This window comes from Terrapene carolina, unplaced genomic scaffold, assembly GCF_002925995.2.
Source record: "Terrapene carolina triunguis isolate 2854851 unplaced genomic scaffold, T_m_triunguis-2.0 Scaffold33356, whole genome shotgun sequence".
NCBI classification, from domain to species: Eukaryota; Metazoa; Chordata; order Testudines; family Emydidae; genus Terrapene; species Terrapene triunguis.
In genome coordinates, this window is record NW_020697707.1 from 3,178,254 (window position 1) to 3,198,729 (window position 20,476).

The 20,476-nt window shown below is 45.9% G+C and overlaps 2 protein-coding genes across 2 annotated transcripts in view; one reads left to right on the forward strand and one right to left on the reverse strand.

Moving 5' to 3' along the window:
• The window catches only part of LOC113409436 (alpha-L-iduronidase-like), a 71,056-nt gene that overhangs the window by 46,050 nt on the left and 4,530 nt on the right, over nt 1–20,476 (reverse strand). The window contains exon 2 of the mRNA XM_026663342.1: nt 17,844–17,984. Within this exon, the coding sequence (XP_026519127.1) occupies nt 17,844–17,984 (141 nt within the window). The remainder of the gene's footprint in view (nt 1–17,843; nt 17,985–20,476) is intronic.
• On the forward strand, nt 10,103–14,388 carry LOC112111177 (sulfate anion transporter 1). The gene is made up of 2 exons (XM_024206485.2): nt 10,103–10,720; nt 12,862–14,388. The coding sequence occupies exons 1-2, from the start codon at nt 10,103–10,105 to the stop codon at nt 14,386–14,388; spliced, it is 2,145 nt and encodes a 714-aa protein (XP_024062253.1).

A 20,476-nucleotide genomic window follows, 5' to 3' on the forward strand; every position in this document is an offset into this window, starting at 1 on the left:
TTTCGTGGGTGAATACCCACTTCGTCATGCGTCTGACGAAGTGGGTATTCACCCACGAAAGCTTATGCTCCAATACATCTGTTAGTCTTTAAGGTGCCACAGGACTCTTTGTTGCTTTTTACAGATCCAGACTAACACGGCTACCCCTCTGATACTTCTCATTAGTAAATTAGTCTTATTATTTGATCTGTGTTAGCACTGAGGAGCCCAGTCATGGACCAGAACTCCACTGTGCTAGGCTCTGCACACACAGAACAAAGAGGCAGCCCCCGCCCCAAAGAGCCTGCAATCTAAGTCTTACTATCCTCGTGTTATAAATGAGGCGATTGAGGCAATGTACATCACACACAGGCAGTCTATGGCAAAGCCACTAATGGAACCCAGACCTCCTTGAATCCCATCCTGCACCTTAATCAGCAAGTCATCCCTACTCCCCTTCTAAAGGCTAACAAGATGTATCTGCTCTTGGACTAGCCTCGCACTTCATTCCCATTCATCCAATATACAAAATCAAAAGCCATCCTTCAGCCAAGCAGAAAAAATCTGAATTAGGAAGAGGGAGCAAAGTTCATTGATATTCTGACCGATGCTCAGCATAATTCTCAGATCACCAGCAGTTAATCAATAATCTTAGCCATTATTTAAACTCCGCTGCTTTGAGTGCACAGCACTTATTCCTAAACTTTCATTAAGGCATACAGGACTCTTTCTAGCCTGAATGACGAGAGATTTATGATTCACGAATGCATAGTTATGACATTTAATCACTAGGCACATAGAGTAAAGCTTTGCTAAAGACTTTACTGAAGGTACAAGTTTTAAGCAGTGCGCTGAAAATGCTCCTCATGATACAATTCAGGTAAGAGTTAATTTTTTCTGAATGAAATGTTTCATGGCGTGGTTTTCAAGGCAGCAGTTCTGCTCCCATCAACTGCTATGGAAGCAGGGGGTTTTGTTACTTTTGAAAAAACAGGTCATTCATCTGGGTAACTTTATATGCTACATAAACTTTCCTTATACTCGTCAATAAAGCATGGCTGGAAACTGGGCAACAGTCGTGGTAAAATATTGTCAATGCGCTGGGATCTATAGATAAGCCATCTGCACCACAAAACCCAGTCCTTGAATTAAGATGTTGGCTGGTAGATATTGTTTAAAAGTAGCCTGTAGCAATAGGTTACCTAGGGAGGTGGTGGAATCTCCTTCCTTAGAGGTTTTTAAGGTCAGGCTTGACAAAGCCCTGGCTGGGATGATTTAGTTGGGAATTGGTCCTGCTTTGAGCAGGGGGTTGGACTAGATGACCTCCTGAGGTCCCTTCCAACCCTGATATTCTATGATTCTATGAATAGACCTGTGATATTCACACTAGGCTTATGAGCCACAAGTGGCTTTTTCATGTGTCTCCTGTGGCTCTTGGCAGCACATGATTTAAAACACCGTGTGATTTAATTATTCACCAATCTAAGCTAATAACCAATCAGGATGCTTTTACTATGCTATTAACTAATTAAGTTATAAATTTGCACTAAGTTATTAACTTATTTATATATATAAATTAAATATTTCCCATCATAGTGTTTAAACATTAATAGTACTGTAGTAAATGAAACAATGAATTCATACAACTGTGGCTCTTTTGGGTAATGTTGATCACTGAGTTGGCTCCTGGACCACTGAGGTCTGACTATCACTGCAATAGACTCACCTGACTCTCAAATGTGTCACATTAAAGCTGGGTGTTTGATTCAGTGATGTGCCGACACTATTTATAAGATCTCCTTAAAAATATTCCTCATAGTCATTTTTGGAGTGCCTGTTTTCAATGAGAAGAGGGGGAATGGAAAATCTACTTTGTTTTCTCCACAACTATTTAAGGAGGCAGCACAACTATGCAAACAAACACCTAACACGAGCACGTACTAGGAAACTATCCACAGCACATTGTTTAGTTTGTGAGACTGGGTATGAAGACCCTGTAAGGGTGTCAACCTTTGGGATTTTTTTTCAAATACCTAATATTTGGGACAACCTGGTCTTTTGCTCTTAGGAATGTTTTTATGAGCACAATAGAGACCTCTTTGGCCGGGTTGGTTTAAGCAGTATCCTGAGAGGACTGGATATCCAAAGCACAGAAGGCATCCCAACCTTGCCTTCAGTTGCATGGCAAACTTTTGACAGGCGATTCCTGGGAGCTTTCTGTAATAACTGTCTGCCTCTTTTTAGTACTGCAGAACCATCCTGACTACTCACAGCACTTCCAAGGGACCTCAGACAGAAACAGAAATTCAGACTGGAAATAAGGTGCAAATTCTCCACAGTGAGAATTCTCCATCACTGGAAATGTTTAAATCAAGATTGGATGTTTCTCTAAAATATATGCTCTAATCAAACAGGAATTAATTCAGGCAAGTCCTGTCTCTTATACAGATCAGACCAGGTGATCACAGAGGTTCCTTCTGGCCTTAAAAATCTATTAATACTATGGTGATGGGCATGAGAAAATAACCAGAACAGCTAACGGGAGAGTTAACCGGATTCTTTTCTGGCTCGCCCATCATCTCTGTAGCTGTTAAGGAACTACCAATGCAGAATCTGCACCCTGAAGTGTACGCTTTAACTAGACTAACTACACTTTTGTAAGACATCAGCTGAGTCATGGCTACTGGTGATGACGTGCGTGCCAGAAAGATCCAACTTGACTTCCACGTCCTAGGCTAAGTTTTTAGAGTCCGCATTAGTAAAGAGAAAAAGTGTTTTACTTTTAAACATTTTAATTAGAATGAAACATAGATCACGGCAATCTCGCTTTACTCTGAAAATGACTCTGGACTAATAATGTGAGGTTTTAGTTTGTAGGGGATTTTACCAACCTTTTTCCATGTAGGCTTATGACTTATGAGTTTCACTTTGACTTAAAATTCAAATTATCCTGAACTCAAAGTGAAATTCATTGAAGCTACCATGTTTTGCTTGAATAGGAATAAAAAACAAGCGAACGTTTGGTTTCCAACCAAACAAACCAAGGCAGCACAGGTTCATTCAAAACTCTGCCTGCGCTCATTCAAAACTTTGCTCAGTCAATGTTCTGATAAATGGGTTTGGTCACAAAAATTTTACTCAACTCTAGTACCAAGTGCATTTAGATCCTGAGGGCCTGGAGCTGACCACACAATACTGTTTGCAAGGTACATACGGTCACTAAGTTAAGAGATTTAAGGAACGGTGTCCCTAGCCTCTGTTTGTCAGAGGGTGGAGATGGACGGCAGGAGAGAGATCACTTGATCATTACCTGTTAGGGTCACTCCCTCTGGGGCACCTGGCATTGGCCACTGTTGGTAGACAGGATACTGGGCTGGATGGACCTTTGGTCTGACCCAGTATGGCCGTTCTTATGTTATTTCTGACAGATGCTTCCAAAACCCCATGGAGAACAGAGGAGCGCTGCTACATCGAGATAGCAACAGCAAAGCTGGAAGATCGTTCATGTGATAGAACAACTAACGGCCACGATTCAGCAAAGCACTTAAACGTGTGCTTAAAATTAAGGACCTGCTTACCTGCTTTGCTGAACTGGAGCGAGGATCGCTGCTGTGTCTCTTGCTCTTTACCGAACAAAAATATAAAGAAACCACATGGTCATAGTTTGGGTCCCAAGTCACAGCATGTACTAAATATACTCACACATGCCAGGTCTAGCTACACACTGCCGCTCTGGCTGCTTTCTGGCAGCTCCTAAAACAGAACAGAGTGGGCACCACTAGAGGGCTCAATGTATTTACAGTAAAAGGATTCTACCCTGTTCCTGTCCACTCCAATCACCAAATCGCAATAAGGATTCTGTAGGCCGAATTCAGAGGCTGGTGCAGAGAGGTTAGGGTGACCAGATGTCCCGATTTTATAGGGATAGTCCCGATTTCTGGGTCTTTTTCTTATATAGGCTTCTATTACCCCCCACCCCCGTCCCGATTTTTCACACTTGCTGTCTGGTCACCCTAAGAGAGGTGTAAATTATCTGTCTATCAGCACAACCCTAGCACGGACAGAGAGGAGAGTGTAGTTGCTTTGCACAGCCACAGCCCCTCCCCTCCCCTCCCCCCGCCCCATTCCCATCACAGGGATTGTCTGTCAGGATTTCAGTCAGTGGAAACCCAGCTAAACGTGGCCTTGTGAATGTCTCCCCTTTTCCAAAGTGTTTTTGTCAATTCAGTGGCTTGGTAAAGAGACAGGAAGGAAGGTCAGATTGAGGCCACTTAGAAGGTGGGCCGGCTTGTTGGCCTGAATGGTCTTGTCTTGCTACCTAAGTTCCTAGCCATTTCCTTATCCCACAACATAAACTAGCGTAGTCACTGCAATTAAAAGGAGAAATGAGCAATGTAAGGGTAAAAGAGCAGCAGTGTCGCCAACTCTCACGGTATTTGGAGCCTTCCCTAAAATAACTGCTTCTGGAATCACGAGAATCTCAACTGTTATTTTAAAAATTAAGTTTCTTGCCCTCCTGACTATGGAGAAAAGTTCTAAAAATCAGAACCCAAGTTATTTATCATTGTTAATTATATGTATAATAGATTACACATCTATTAATGCTAATGTATATTTGTATAAATGTTGGGTTTTTAGGTAATTGTAATTTTGGGCTTGACATTTTTAAATACTTGGGATGAATGCAGCAGCAGGGTCCAAATATCTTGGTTAGAATATTCAAGCAGGAAATACAGTATACCATATTCTGATCTTTTCTGTATTGGTTTAAGTCGGGAGTGACTCTAGTGCAGTCAACTGCTTCACTGTGCATTTACACCAGTGTAACTGAGATCAGCATTTGGACGCTAAGCATGTAAGTAGAAACTTATAAGGGCATCAGAGTTACACGTTGCCTTTAACAATGGTTGCTTCAGCTGTGTGCCCTCTCTACAAAATGGCTCTTTAAGTCAGAGACCTGAAGCTTTCCCTTGAATAAAAGGCAGATCTTACTTCCAGGGAAACCTGTGAAAAAATATCCAGTGACTTAAATGGGAGCAGGATTGAGCCATAATACACAATATCAGCAGAGCAGTACTTTATGTTTCAGATGCAACTTTTAGAGCAGATAGCAAAGACGGGACTCCTTTTATTATAGGTTACATGATCAGAGTGATATTTTGCTGGGGATTTAGCACATCTGTTATTTGGACTGGGTTTGTTACATCCTAAAAACAATAATTCAATCCTTAAAGTGATCAGAAATATTTTGATTATACAGCATGTAAGTGATGCCTAGTACAAACTGAAACCACTAGCTCCAAACATCACAGCAAGTGAATTACAACCAGCATATTTACTTTACACGACTCTTCAAGATGTATCAAGTCTAGCAGAAATGATGGGAGATTTTATTTTTTATAAACAGTAACTAATACTCAATAATAAAGTAAATTGAACAAAGTGATCTAATCACCACATGCCTCAATTTTATACAATACAATGGTGTCATTCCTCCAATTTAAATACAAAGCCACTGATTGTTAGTGATACTATGTTAAACCAGCACTGTTTATTGTTTATTCAGTTATTGCTGCTTTTTGCAAATAGCGACACCTCCAATTTTCCAACAACACTAAGTCACTATCTATACTGAAGAAAGCTTAATAGATTCTCAGATAAATTAACTTCCAACAGCCATACCAACTGCCAACACTGTAATTATCCTGCAGTCTGATAATTGTACGTACTGCACTTAGGTGATCATCACCCATTTTATTTTGGGGGGGAAATGTACCATTTTAAAGTAAACAGCTGGATTGTTAGCTTAGATGAAGACTAGCAATAATAGTGCACTGACATTTCAGTCTACTTTACGGATCCCAGTTCAGTCTTTCTAAGTAAGCTTATCAAAAGTGGCAGTTTGATAACGGAACTGCCCGCTCGTTTGTGATTAGAGCCACGGTGCTCCTTGTTGCCTGGCTGCCTGCGCTCACTGGGCTGTGAGAAGTCAGTGGAATTCTAATGGGACTTGCATTCTTTGGGTACAATCCTTGCATTTTCAGAACTCGTTCTGGTAAGAAGACATACGAAAGTATTCCTTTTCCTCCATGTTTAAAAGCTGAACTTTTGCTATTAGTCAACTACTTTGTTTGTTTCATTCTTTCCTTATTGGTAAACTTTGATCATATGATCTTAAATATGAAATTGGTATTATTTTGTTCTCATTCTTCCATTCAAATGTATCTTTGTACTGGTTTACTCCAAGGAATTTCTGACCAGAGACATTTTGCTTAGTGTACACAGCTCAGGAGGTTGCAGCCCAGATTTAGGACTGGTAGTACTATAAGCAAAAATAAACATCGGTTTGCTAAATTACATCATCTTGCACAATAAGGATTACTCAGAAGCATCTACAGCAGAGGTGGGCAAACTACAGCCCGTGGGCCAAATCCAGACCCATGGGACTGTCCTGCCCAGCACTTGAGCTCCCGGCCGGGGAGAGTAGCTCCCGTCCCGTCCCCTGCTGTCCCCCCTCCCCTGCAGCCTCAGCTCACCGTACCGCCAGCGCTCTGGGCGGCGGGGCTGCGAGCTCCTGCCGGGCAGCGAGGCAGCGAGGCTGGCTAAGGCCGGGCGGCACGGCTGCCAGTCCTGGTGCTCTGAGAGGCATGGTAAGGGGGTGGGGAGCGGGGAGTTGGATAAGGGGCAGGAGGTCCTGGGGGGCAGTCAGGGGACAGGGAACAGGGGGCAGTTGGATGGGGCAGAACTGTCAGGTGACAGAGAGTGGGGGGGTTGGATAGGAGGTGGGGTCCCGGGGGGGCAGTTAGGGGTGGGGGATCCCAGGAGGGGGAGGTCAGGAGACAAGGAGCGAGGGGGGTGGATGGGTCGGGGGTTCTGATGGGAGCAGTCGGGGGGGGGGGAATGGGAGGGGCGGATAGGGGGCGGGGGCCAGGCTGTTTAGGGAGGCACAGCCTTCCCTACTCGGCCCTCCATACAGTTTTGCAATCCCGATGTGGCCCTCAGGCCAAAAAGTTTGCCCACCCCGATCTACAGAGTTATATTAGTAGAAGTTAACGATTATTCAGTACAACCAATTTACGCTCTCCCTAGGCTGCAACAGTGCCGGACATCATGCCTTCAAACACGTTAGTTTCCATCTTTAACAAGTGTATGAGGATTTTTTTTCAATTGTGCTTTGCTGACTGAACTGAGTTGACAATTGAATAACATACCCTGTTTGGCCCATCAAGACATGGCCTTGAAGAGGTAATGCACATGTTAGAACTAGGGCTATCAATTAATCGCAGTTAACGCAAGTGATTGATGCAAAACAACTTAACTATATTAAAAAATTGTTGTGATTAATTGCAGTTTTAGTTGCACTGTTAAAAATAATAGAATACCAATTTAAATGTATTATAAATATTTTTGGATGTTTTTCTACATTTTCAAATATATTGATTTCAGTTACAACACAGGATACAAAATATTTGCACTGTAAAAAAGATAAACAAAATAGTCCTACTTCTTGTTCAGCCAAGTTTGTTTACATTTGCAGGAGATAATGCTACCCGCTTCTTATTTACAATGTCGCCTGAAAGTGAGAACAGGCATTCGCATGGCACAGTTGTAGCCAGTGTTGCAAGGTATTTATGTGCCAGATAGGCTACATATTTGTATGCCCCTTCATGCTTTGACCTGTAGGCTCTGACGTTTTAGTGCAGTTATGTTAAAAAAATAATTCTACATTTGTAAGTTGCACTTTCAGGATAAAGAGATTGCACTACAGTACTTGTAGGAGGTTGTGATGGGGGCATCTGCCCCACACTGGTCCATAAGGGGTTTATAGAGCCCTAGGGAGGCAGCCAATTAAAGAGAGGCTACAGGGAGCAGCCAGTCAGTGCTGGGCTGGCCCATATAAGATGGGCTGCGGAATAGAGCAGGTTCAGTCACCCCCTGGAGCTTGAGGAGGGAGGACAGGCTGCCTTGCAGGCTGAAGGCAGCAAGCACCGCGGACAGAGCAGTGCTGCAAGCAGAGACCCAGGGAGCTAAAGGCAGCTCCTGGCTGGCTGCAGGGATCTGTAGGCTGAGGCTCTGAGGCACAAGCAAAGAGGGTGCTGGGGCTGCGGGGAAATGGCCCAGGAAGATCTACAGAGGAGTCGGAGGGGGATCTGCAAGCAGCGCCATCTACAGGGTCGCTGGGCCGGGAGTCAGAGTAGTGGGCGGGCCCGGGTTCCACTGAGGAAGTGGCTGGACCGTCGGACTGCAACATTCCCTCGGAAGGGGGGAGCACACAGTGCGGCATGGCCGGAGGGCTGTGTCACTGAGAGGACGCCGCGGTCCTGGGAGTGACATGGGTCCCAGAGCAGAAGTGATGGTGGCGAGGCACCACCAGAAGAAGGTGTACAGGCGAGCAGAGCTAATTCCCATGACAGCCAGCAGGAGGCACCAGAGTGGTGAGTCCCACCCCGTCACAGAGGTGAATTGAAAAATGCTATTTCTTTTGTTTAGCTTTTTTACAGTGCAAATATTTGTAATAAAAATAATAATATAAAGAGAGCACTGTACACTTTGAATTCTGTGTTGTAATTGAAATCAATATATTTGAAAATGTAGAAAAACATCCAAAAATATTTATAATAAATATCCATTGGTTTTCTATGATTGTTTAACAGTGAAATTAAAACTGTGATTAAGAATGACTATTTTTGTTAATCTTGCGATTCATTGCGATTATTATTTTTTATCGTTAGAACGTTAGCAAGCCCTAAAGTACTGCAGAGATCTTAGCCTGCGTCTTGTGATGCTGGTGAAGAGCTAGACTCAGACAATCCTTTGCAGTGTGCAGCAACACTACTGAACCTGCCGACTTATGAACAACCTATTCTTGAGGCCCATAGCTCGTACACGTAAAGAGAACCAGCTGCACACACAGATAGATATATTGCTTTTCATATGATTCTCTTCCTTACTACCCCTTGCCAATGTATGCAGAAGAGGACAGGATTTGCCATTACTCTGCAAACATAGCTTGGCTCAGACTGGAATGGAACTTGGCATAAACTGCTTGGTATTTTCCGCCCTCCTCATCCTTTTTTTGACTGTCCATCTGTCTTGATATCTGCAGGGCCGGCTCTGTTTTTGCCGCCCCAAGCAGCGCGCCGAATTGCCACTGCGGATGGCGGGGGCCGTCCGTGTGTTGTTAGGGCGGCACACGGACTGCTCCCGCCATCTGCAGCGGCAATTCAGCACGCTGCTTGGAGCGGCAAAAACACACGGACTGCCATCCCTTGCAGATTGCTGCCCCAAGCACCTGCTTGGAATGCTGGTGCCTGGAGCCGGCCCTGGATATCTGCACTTTGCAGCATAGCCGAGGCTGGGGAGACTACAGGTTCTAAACTTAAAAAGTTTAAGACTTCAGAACTCACACCCTGACACTGCATGCTGGTGAGCACACTGACTCGCTCTAACGCTGAGTTTAATGCTTTGTTAACTGAACCCTCTTGTTGTAGGCAGAGAACATCTGGACGTTATGGATCACCACAAGGTGTGTTGTTTCCAAAACAAGGGTCAAATGCTTTCTTAGGAACTGAATGCTCCTCCCACTGTATTGGGAGCATTCAGCATATCAAGTTGTAAGTTTATATTGAATTATAGCATTCAAGAAGTGGCTTTTCTGTGGGGAGGCACGTACTGTGCTGCATTATTCAGACGAGCAGACCGAATTGTTTATCATCAAAAAGGGTTATTAATTCAGCTCTGTTTTTGCTTAATGGACCAAAGCTGATTCATGTGAATTTATTGTTAAATATTTGCCAGATAACTTTTAAGCTGTTGGTTCTTTACAACTTTGTTTTTCAGTTTTCTTAACTAGTCTTGTGTGGTTGATCACTCAATAAGTCGTATGGTAATGTTTATAGTAGCTGATTGAATTAGACTTTATTAAAAGCATAATGAATAGTAAGCAATGAACTTCCATAGTCAATATTTAGAGTTAGAAATATTTGTGCTGAAATACTCAACTTTTGGGCCTCTTGGACTGTAATGCACAAATCCTGTCATCATCAACAACATGCTGAGATGGAACCTAACCAGCACTTTCTTTACATCTTAGGAACTGATGTATTAAGTGAACGCACAGAAAATGGAAAGCCGAACAGAAACTATCAAGATGGATATTGGCCCCTCTCCGTCATTTCCAATGGAAAGAAAGGTTCACATCCAGATAAGCGGGAGACAGATCATCCAAACCAAACTGAGGAAGAGCTGTTCCTGCACCACTAAGAGACTGAAGAACGTAGTCATGGACTTCTTCCCTGTGTTACGATGGCTTCCCAAGTACCACTGCAGAGAATACATATGGGGGGACGTTATGTCCGGGGTGGTGATTGGGATCATTTTGGTACCCCAAGCCATAGCGTATTCTCTGCTAGCCGGTCTGAAGCCTATTTATAGCCTTTACACGTCATTCTTTGCCAACATAATTTATTTCCTGATGGGCACCTCTCGCCACGTGTCTGTTGGCATTTTCAGCCTGTTAAGTTTAATGGTAGGGCAAGTTGTGGACAGAGAGCTGCTCTTGGCAGGGTTTGACCTGAACGATGATGATGACGCCATCAGCAACAGCTACGAATGGAACGGCAACAATTCTAATGTAACCGCCTTCAACCTTACCCTGGGGGGGTTGAGCGCTGAGTGTGGGAAAGACTGTTATGCTATTGGAGTCGCTACAGCCTTGACTTTTCTGGCTGGATTTTATCAGGTAAGTTGCTGCCTCGCCTGTGGTGAGGATATGAAGCTCTTAGAGTGCCTTTGCAGGCTTTTGACTTCCACTGTAAGGAATTTTAACACGTCAGCTCAGTCAGATGGTCACTGAAATTTATCTTCCACCGAGAATCCTGGCAGCACGTTATAAAGTTTATTTTAAAAGTGTTTGACCAATAGGGTTTATTAGCTAGTTACTTGGAACACAATCATCAGGACCCAACATAGGTAAAATTCCTATTGGCCGCAGTGGAAGTGCTACTTACACTGGGTGCAACTCTCCATTGCATTGTGGGCCCTTTATGCTGCCCTGTGGGCACAAAGAGGCCTGGCACTCAGATTTGGTCATGGGGGAATTTTCAGGTAACACAGACACAGTGTAACACCTCTAACAACTTCGCTTCACTGTCCCTCATGTGGCTGGGGCCACACAATCCCAGTCTTCCCCTGCATCAAGGTGAGGAGAGCTGCTCCCCCTCCCTTTCCCAGCCCCCTGCTTGGCACCCCACAATCCCCTTGCTGTCGCTGCCTCAACTTTGCCCCCTCCCAGCAGCCCCAGCTGGCTAGGAGTTGGAGAGTGAGCCTCATCCTGCAGCAGTGGCTTCTGTCCCATGGCGCTGGACCCAGCCGGCTCCCTGCTCCAGACATTGTGTCCTGGTGCATTGGGTTGCAGTGCCACTCAGGTTTGGCCCAGCTGCCCCTTCATCATGACAGAGGGGCAGCCAGGCCAAACCTGAGTGGGACTGCAGCCCCATGCACCAGATCACAATGCCAGTTGGTTTGGGGACCCTCTCAAATGGGGGATCCAGGGCAAACTTCTCCCCCCATGGGCATGCACGGGGTGGGGAGTGATGCGGGGTGGGCGGTAACAGGCAACCCATCTAGACCTGTCCCGCAACTTACTGGTTTAGGAAACACTGGGTTAGGGCACGAGCCTAGAACTTGGGAGACCTGGATTCAAATCCCTCCTCTGCCACAGACTTCATGTGTGTGGCCTTGATCAAGTCACTTAGGCCTGGTCTACCCTGGGGGGGTGGGATCAATCTAAGTTACAAAACTTCAGCTACGTGAATAACATAGCTGAAGTCAACGTACTTAGATGGACTTACCGTGGTGTCTTCACTGCGGTGAGTCGACTGCTGCCGCTCCCCCGTCGACTCCGCCTGCGCCTCTCACGGCGCTGGAGTACAGGAGTCGATGGGAGAGCGCTCTGGGGTCGATTTATCGCGTCTAGACTAGATACGATAAATCAACCCCCCGCCGGATCGATCACTGCCCGCCGATCCGGCCGGCAGTGAAGACGTACCCTTAGTCTCTCTGTGTCTCAGTCCTCCATCTGCAAAATGAGGTTAACACCATTACCTCGGTGGCCTGCTGAAATAAACGCACTGAAGACTGTGAGGTTCTCAGCTGCTATGCTGATGGGCTATGGATAGAAAGTTCTCAGGTGCCCAGTGCAGGTCACCTTCAAGGGCCTTGATTTGCCGAGGGAAGATACTCGGCACTTTCTGCATGTCAGGCTTCTTTACTGCATCTCAAAATGGCCACCCAAGCCCTGAGGCACCCAAAGTCACTACTGTCTGCTGAATATGTAAGGCACGGTGCCCAGGTTGTAAAGCAATCCCACTTCAGACTGCAACAGGCCTGAACTCAAGAAATGAGCTTGTTAGTTAAAAAGCAAAAAAGGAGCCATATTTTCCCTTACCGCTGAAGCAGTAATCTCCATTGTCCTCACTGGGAGTTCTGCTGACAAAGGGATGGCAAGGAGGACCCCACGCTTTTCGACTCCCTTTAGCGGAGCTGAATTATCAGCTCTGAGTACAATGAAAGCGCTCTGGACTAAATTCTCCACTGACTTACACCGGCATCAACGCAGTCAGGTGGCAGATCACTTCCGTGTGGAGTTAATTCGAATTGATGCTGGGGTACCAGTTCCAGTTAGTCCACTTCAAAAACCTGCTCATTTATCTCTAGAGCTCACGGTGTAGCAAAACAAATCCATCAATTGTAAAAGCAGGCCTGAACTAACAAGTTACCAGCTCTTTTAAGAATTACAACTTTCAAGGATTTGTCTGCAACTGATGCTTGCTCCGTTTTTTGCAGCACCCTTTAGTTCTCACCCTCTTGCTTTTCTTTCAGGTTCTGATGGGAGTCTTTCGTCTAGGCTTTGTCTCTATGTATCTTTCAGAGTCTGTGCTTGATGGATTTGCAACTGGTGCTTCTTTAACCATTTTAACAGCCCAAGTTAAGTACCTTATTGGAATAAAAATCCCACGCAGCCAAGGGCACGGGATCCTCTTAACGACCTGGATTAATATTTTTCGAAATATTTCCCAGGCTAACCAGTGCGATGTAATCACGAGTGTGGTTTGCATTGCGGTGCTAGTTGCTGCGAAAGAACTGGGAGATCGGTACAAGCAGAAGCTGAAAATCCCACTGCCCACAGAGCTGGTGGTTATTGTTGTGGCTACGCTGGTTTCACACTATGGGAAGCTGAATGAAGTTTACGCATCCAGTGTTTCGGGGGCAATTCCGACTGGATTTATCCCCCCTCAGCTGCCAAATTTTAACATGATGCATCGCGTGGCTCTAGATGCTGTTCCGCTTGCCATAGTTGGCTTTGCATTTACAATCTCCCTCTCAGAAATGTTCGCCAAGAAATATGCCTACACTGTCAGAGCCAATCAGGAAATGTTTGCCATAGGATTCTGTAACATTATCCCATCCTTTTTCCATTGTTTCGCAACCAGTGCAGCTCTTGCAAAAACGCTTGTGAAATCTTCTACGGGCTGCCAGACGCAGGTCTCTAGTGTTATCAGCGCAGTGGTAGTGCTGCTGGTGCTGCTCTTCCTCGCTCCGCTGTTTTATTCTTTGCAAAAATGTGTTTTGGCTTGCATCATCATAGTCAGTCTCCGAGGAGCCCTTCGGAAGTTTCGAGACGTGCCCCAGCGATATCACATGAACAAGGTGGACACTCTGGTCTGGTGCGTTACTGTGTTCTCATCTGCCCTGATCAGCACAGAAATGGGGCTTTTGATTGGGGTCCTCTTTTCCATGCTGTGCATCGTTGTTCGTACGCAGCGACCCCGTACTGCCCTGCTTGGTCAGATCCAGAGCACTGCCTTCTATGAAGACGACTGGGAATATGAAAGTCTCTGTCCTGTTCCAAATGCCAAAATATTTCGTTTTGAGGCACCACTTTACTATGCAAATAAAGACTTTTTTCTGAAGTCTCTCTACAGAATGACTGGGTTAGATCCTACTCTGGAAGCTGCTAAAAGGAAAAAGAATGAGAAGAAGCAAAAAGAGCATTTGAAAGAGGGAAACAGAGGCACAATTGTTAAGGGATCGGATCAGGCAGATACAGCCTTACACCTGGTCCCTAAACAAGTAGATTTCCAGACCATCATCATAGATTGTTCCTCAGTCACTTTTCTGGACACAGCTGGTATAATCACATTAAAGGAAATACTGAAAGATTACAACGAGCTAAAAATCACCGTTCTTCTGGCTTGCTGCAACCCCTCAGTGATTGACTCTCTGAAAAGAGGGGACTACTTTGGGAAGGATTGCAAAAAGATGCACGAATTGCTGTTCTATAGCATTCACGGTGCTGTGCAGTTTGCCAGAGACAGAAAGCTTTTGGCAGATGGCTCTGCTGTTTAATTTCAAAGGCCCATGTATTTCCCTATGCTGTGCTGCACAAAGGGGAACAGGGTCACTTAGAAAAGATGCAAGAAGAGAAGCCTGAGATATGGATGGGAAGGGGAGAAACGGGCTGGTTCTGAACTGGGTCTGAATCTGGAGTAACTCCATTGAAGTTTTACGCTGGTGTAACCGGGGTCAGAATGTGGCCTAATGGCTGAAGCAGAACTTTTTTAAACCATTCATTTCATTATGTTGTCAGAGTACCCCCGCTATTTGTATACATTTCAGGCCATAACTTTAATTTGTAACTCTGTGGTTTCTAACGACAGCTAATAGATGGCTAGTCTGTTATGCGGAGGCGGGATATATTATTTTTATATTAATTTCTATGACTATTTATTCCCCGTAATATCAAATGGCAATTTAAAAGACAGCACACTGCAAATCAGATGCATTGGTATATATCACACCTATTTGTGCAGTATCTGTACAAAAATATACGTAAAATAGGGCTAGACCAAAAGTCAGTTTAACAGGCGGCGCTGAATTGCCACCAGAAGTTCTGACACTTGGCTTTGGCAGCGTGGCTTCTCTAATGCTCAAGCGGACGAGCTAGCCAAGGCACACTTTCGGCTCATTCAGCAGCTGCTTCTCCCTCCTGTCTCGTGTCCCATCCCACAGGCCAGGTGCTGGGCAGTATAAGGGAGCTCAGCTTCTGGTCCTGGATGCTTTTTTCCTTTCTCGTTTTGGCCATTTTGTGTGACCCTCCACCCCCATTTCAATGGCAGAACTTTCCCCTTTCCCAGTAGCTCTCACTGTCTTTCCTCTCCCATCCTTATCCCTGGGGTTAGACGCTCCTTCCATCCATGAGTGAAATGAGGGGAAAATGCAGGTTTGAGGACTACTTACAGGGCTACATTTAGTCTAACTCCATTGAAGCCAATAGAGACGCCCTTAAACGTACTCAGTGCTATAACTGCTCTGTAGTCTCTAAAGAGACTACTGGTCTCATTCTACTTTTAAAGCGAGCCCTTTGCCACGATACACAACATTTTGTTTAAGAGCACTTCACAGCAGTACCAAGCAATTTATTTCCACTCTCTAGATCAACAAGTGCAAGGATATTCGAAGCAAAGGTCTCCAGATTTTCCAATGTCCCCTTCCCTATTTAGGAACACCACAACAAATAATCCTTTCATAAAGGAAGGGCAACTCATTTCCAAATAGAGATATTCTGGTGATTGACTCTATCTGAAGTGAGGGCAACACTGGGATGGGGTGTATAGATCCCACGCTGAGGAGGGAGGTGCCAGAGAGGCTCTGGGGACAGGACGAGCCCTTCCCCTCTGGCCTTGTCAATCATGTATAAAAGGGAGAAAACGGCAGTCAACTGAGGGGGGAGGAGCAAGACTGCCCTAAGCAGAAGACTGCTGGAGCCACTTGGGGAACGCCCATCCAGGAGATCTCTACCCCAACCCTGTGGGGAGTGCAGTGAACTCCCAGGGAGAGACTTAAGAAGGCCTGCAAGGGGTAGGACCCCTGGTAAGAAGTAAGGAATTGGGGCCTGTGCGGGAGCCACCCAGTGCAAGTAACTGGGTGTGGTCAGGTTCTCTCACCCTCTGGAAGAAAAACCTGTGGGGGCTCCTTTACAAACACATTTTTAATGAGGATTTGTAGTCAGGTACTGAAATTCCCCTGCTCGCCTCATTTATTCAAAAACACATGTGATGTCTCGGTGCTATTATCACAACACATGATGTCAACAGTAACAAAATAATTCTGGAAAAGCCGGCCTGACTGATGTCCCTGTTAAGAGATCAGAACTGACCAACCATTTTTAGTATTCGTGTTTTTCTGCAGTAAAGTCAATTTAACATGCAACGACATCATCCATTAAAGAGCTGGTGTACCATGACCACAGCTTACCATCTTCTCATTGTTACCTTGTGTTCTCCTGAAATGTTTGTTGTAGCCACTTAGTATGTATGCTTTGCTGGTCAGGACCAGCTTTGTCATATGTCTATACAGGGCCTAGCACAAAGCGACTGGGGCCAATACACTTTGCTGTATGATACAGCAGGCTACAATTGGGAGTTAACAGCAATCCCTGGGGAAGAAAAGAGCAAGCTGTTTAACAAGCTAGTCTTACTCACTCTGTTGGTTTGAGCCCCAGAGCTAGAACCTTGAGAAGAAATATAGCTTAGCTTTCCCCTAATGTTATGAGACTAATCTGGTTTCCGAAAGAAGGCAAGCAATTGGGGATCAAAATTAAGACTTATCCTTACCTGAAAAAAAAAGTTAGCATTCTAGCCCATGCCCCCCAAATCCCCCAAAAGAGGGAGAAGGGGAGAGAAGCTGATCTGTCAATCTTTTTTTAACAAAGCATGCTGGGAAGGGGTGCAGTCTGGTGGCTCTTTACAAGGTAGGCTCTGCAAATTGTTTAGTATTTATCAGAGCAGCATCCCAGTAGAAGAAGGAGAGCTGCATGAAGATGCGGGATGGGGGGAGAACAGGTTGGTTTTTTTCTCTCTGATAAAAGTTGTTTTAACAACCAGAAAAGACTTCAGGAACCATTTGCGTTTTGAATGTTAGTTCTGGGAACCAGCTTATATGTAAGTTACTGTGTTTGTGGTTGTAAATGACTTTCTATGATTAAAAACTGCTTTATTTCTGTTCACTTACTGTCAGGGGTCAGGGCAGGGTATACTGACTCAGTGTGTGGCTGGTGAAGGGCTTTTAATTCCTCTGTGGTTTTATACTATTCTCAACGACTTGGGGTTTGGTAAATGCTAGAATAAGATACTTAATATGAGACTCTCTCTTTTCTTGTGTAGCTGGCATACAATTTTTGTCAAGCATGGTGTCTTTGGCATGGACTATATATTTAACAAACTACAGGTAGCAAGGGAGGGGCTCCCAACCTCGAGGGGGAAAGAAAACTACATTAGTTCAGCCTGGAAGCAAAAAAGCTGCCCTTACATACAGTGTGGGGAAAGACAGGGAATGGTTACAGCTGCGGGCTGGAAGCAGGGGATGTTTTCAAACAGCCCCTGATTAGTGATGTCTCACAACTGACAGTTTTTCCCACCAAGAGAAACTTTTTAGCTCTACATCACCGCTTAGTCATGACTGGGATTTAAAGGCACAGTCTAGCCATAAGGGTTCACAGCTGAATACAGTAATTCCCCTATGTCTGCTTCTCATGCACTCCCAGGGCTCTCACATCACAGAGGCATTTCCATTACTTCTAGGGAAGAGCAACCCTACCAAGTGTACATAGGAACATACAACTTACCTAAAATACATAGGTTGAGGTATTTAAAGAGCTGAAGCACTGTCAGAGGTATTAACAGGTCTTTTTGGACAATGTGCATGAGTCAAAGCAAATCTGAGCTCCTAGAGCAGGAAACTTGATTTTTTTCCCCCTAACACATTCCATTGTTAATTGTTGAGTATCAGAAATGTTCACTCACCCAACGGTAATGAGTTCCAGTAACCAGTGAATTCGAACTTGTTCAATGCCGCCATGCGGTACCGAAGACACATAGGCAAGGTTCAGCTCTTGGTCTTTACTGAGGTCAAATAAATCCGCTCTGCTGTGAGGTAGAGGAGGACTGGAGGTGGGAAAAACAATAGGTCACAGAACAGATCAATGCCAGAGCCAGGAATAAAACCCAGGCCTCTTGAGTCCCAATCCAGGGTCCTGTCCATGGGGATACACTGCTTTTGCTGGAGCAAAGTGGAGTGAGGAAATTGAAACATGACTTGGGGTTTATATCTTCGTGTTAGCTTACAAGTTAGCATCAGAGTACAGGACCGTGAATCATTCCATGAGTAGCAGGGCAGGAAGATTTTGCCTCAGATTACTTAAACTCAGCAAACACGCATAAGAAAAATTGGCAACGAGATAATTCCCTGGGAGTAATTAACACTGTTCTAAGCATAGTGTCAGCCTGCCTGACTCCCACCTCTACTGAAGCCAACCAAAATCTTTCATAAGTCATGTAGGGGCTTGGTCTGTCCATTGACTTCAACCGAGTTGGATCAGGCCTCAAGAAAGCACATGCTGCTGTGGACGTTCTGCCATGCAAGTCTCTCAGTGCATGCACTCCACTGCCACACTGTGCCTCGCCCCTGGGCACCTGTCACAGGGGTGTTTGCCATGGGACTAAGCAGGCTGAGAAACCCTGAGCCATATTTAACTCTTCGTTGATGCACAGTAACACACTCATGTTAACACTGACTCTCTGGGGCCCACTTATTCCATTGAAACTAACAACAGGGGGCCGGCTCCGTGTGCCCTTTGCCCCACTTTTGAACCCACACAGGATAGCTACCATGTGGAGGGAAAGTGTTTTCTCTAACAGTTAGAATATGCTCTGAGTTTGTTGGGTTAAGTGCTAAATGTTGGGGCAACAGCAGGGGACTGGACACAGTGACCCAGGAGGGCCTTTCCAGTCCTATGTTCCTAAATACAGATCTCCTGTGAATGCCCTAGTTCTCTTCGTTTTTACAGAAAAGAGAGAACATGCTAAATCACTGCAAGACTTGGCTAAAATATATCCTGATACACTTTGTACTTTTTATATACATATGAAACTTAACAGAACTGTATATTGTGCTGGTTTATTTTGTTATGGGAGCATAGCTTAATTATACTCATAAAGAACCTATTGCAATGCACGCTAACTCATTGTGGGTAGTTGTCGCCTTCTAGTGGCTGGACAAGATACAGGTTTGAATCTGCTACTGCTTCCAAGCCAATGGACCTAGTGCTTTAGTGGTTCTCAACCAGGGGTCTGGTCCCCTGTCGGTCCGCAAATCCTTTCAGGGGGGCCACGGAGCCCCACCGCTGAAACTCCGAGCTCTGGTGCCGCCCCCCCGCCCCCGCCCCCACTGCGGGGCTGAAGCCGGGAGCAGTGTGGGGCTGAATCCCCGAGCTCATCTCCCCTCCTCCCCCCCCCGAAGTCAGAGTGGCAGGGAGCTGAAACCCCAAGCTCCCCCCCACCTCCACGCTGAAGCCGGGAATGGCAGGGCTGAAGCCCCGACGCAGGCAGAAGCCCTGAGCCAATGGGCAGAGCTGAAGGGGCACGGAGGTGTTGCCCCCCCAAACTGCAGTGCCTTACCCAGAGTGCGGCAGTCCTAGGGGGGCAGCTCCACCCCCTCCCACACCTCCTCCTCTCTCTCAGCCCCCCTCAGGTCCCACCCTCTGGCCAGGTCCTAGCGGAAAGCCAGAGCCAGGCAGTGCCCGGGGTTGTGGCTGCTCCTCCGCTGCCAGCCCCCTTTGACTGCTCACGCAGCTGGTCCGAGCTGCCCAGATGGGGATCCAGCTCCGGGGCGGGCAGAGCCCGTGGGGAACAGCCATTGGCACACAGCCCCAGACAGGTGGGTGGCCTGCAAGATAAGTCAGGACGTGGAGGTGGTGCTCCCTGCCTGGACCCTGCTGTGCAGAGCTGACCTGAGTCCTGCTGGCCCTTGCCCTCCCCCCACCAAAACAGAAGTTAAATTACGCCTATGCCCAAGGGTCCTACCCCTGGCCTGGAGCCCCGAGTCACCCCTCCCCCTGGTGGGCCCTGGAGTTTTTGTAGCATGTTGAGGGGGGCCTCAGAAAGAAAAAGGTTGAGCATCCCTGCTTTAGCTCAAGCACCGCTTCACATTACTAAACCCCTTTATTTAGCCACACCTCTAGAAGGAGGCAAAGACCTACACTGGATTTAACATGGGTTATCCTATCTCAGCAGCAGCTTTTGTCCTCTGTGGCTTGTTGTCCTGGTATCTGTCCTTTCCCTTTACTTTTCCATTCTAGTTTAAATATATCAAGTCTATAGAATCTCAGAACTTGGTGTTTCTAAGGTTTCATCCATGTTCTCTAGCAGGTTCCAAATCTGGTCTCTGCCAGATCATCTGATATTCTGACATGGAAAAAGGAAACTACATTCAACAACTAGAGTCTGCTTCTGACTCAGATTTCCAGTTCAGTCCTTTTGGTTGACCAGGGTTCCTGTCTGACTAGATGTGAACTGTGGCCTGATGTCACGGAACCAGGGAGGGTGCAAGGATGTTTCGCACCCTAGGCGAAACTTCCACCTTGCGCACCCCCCTCCCC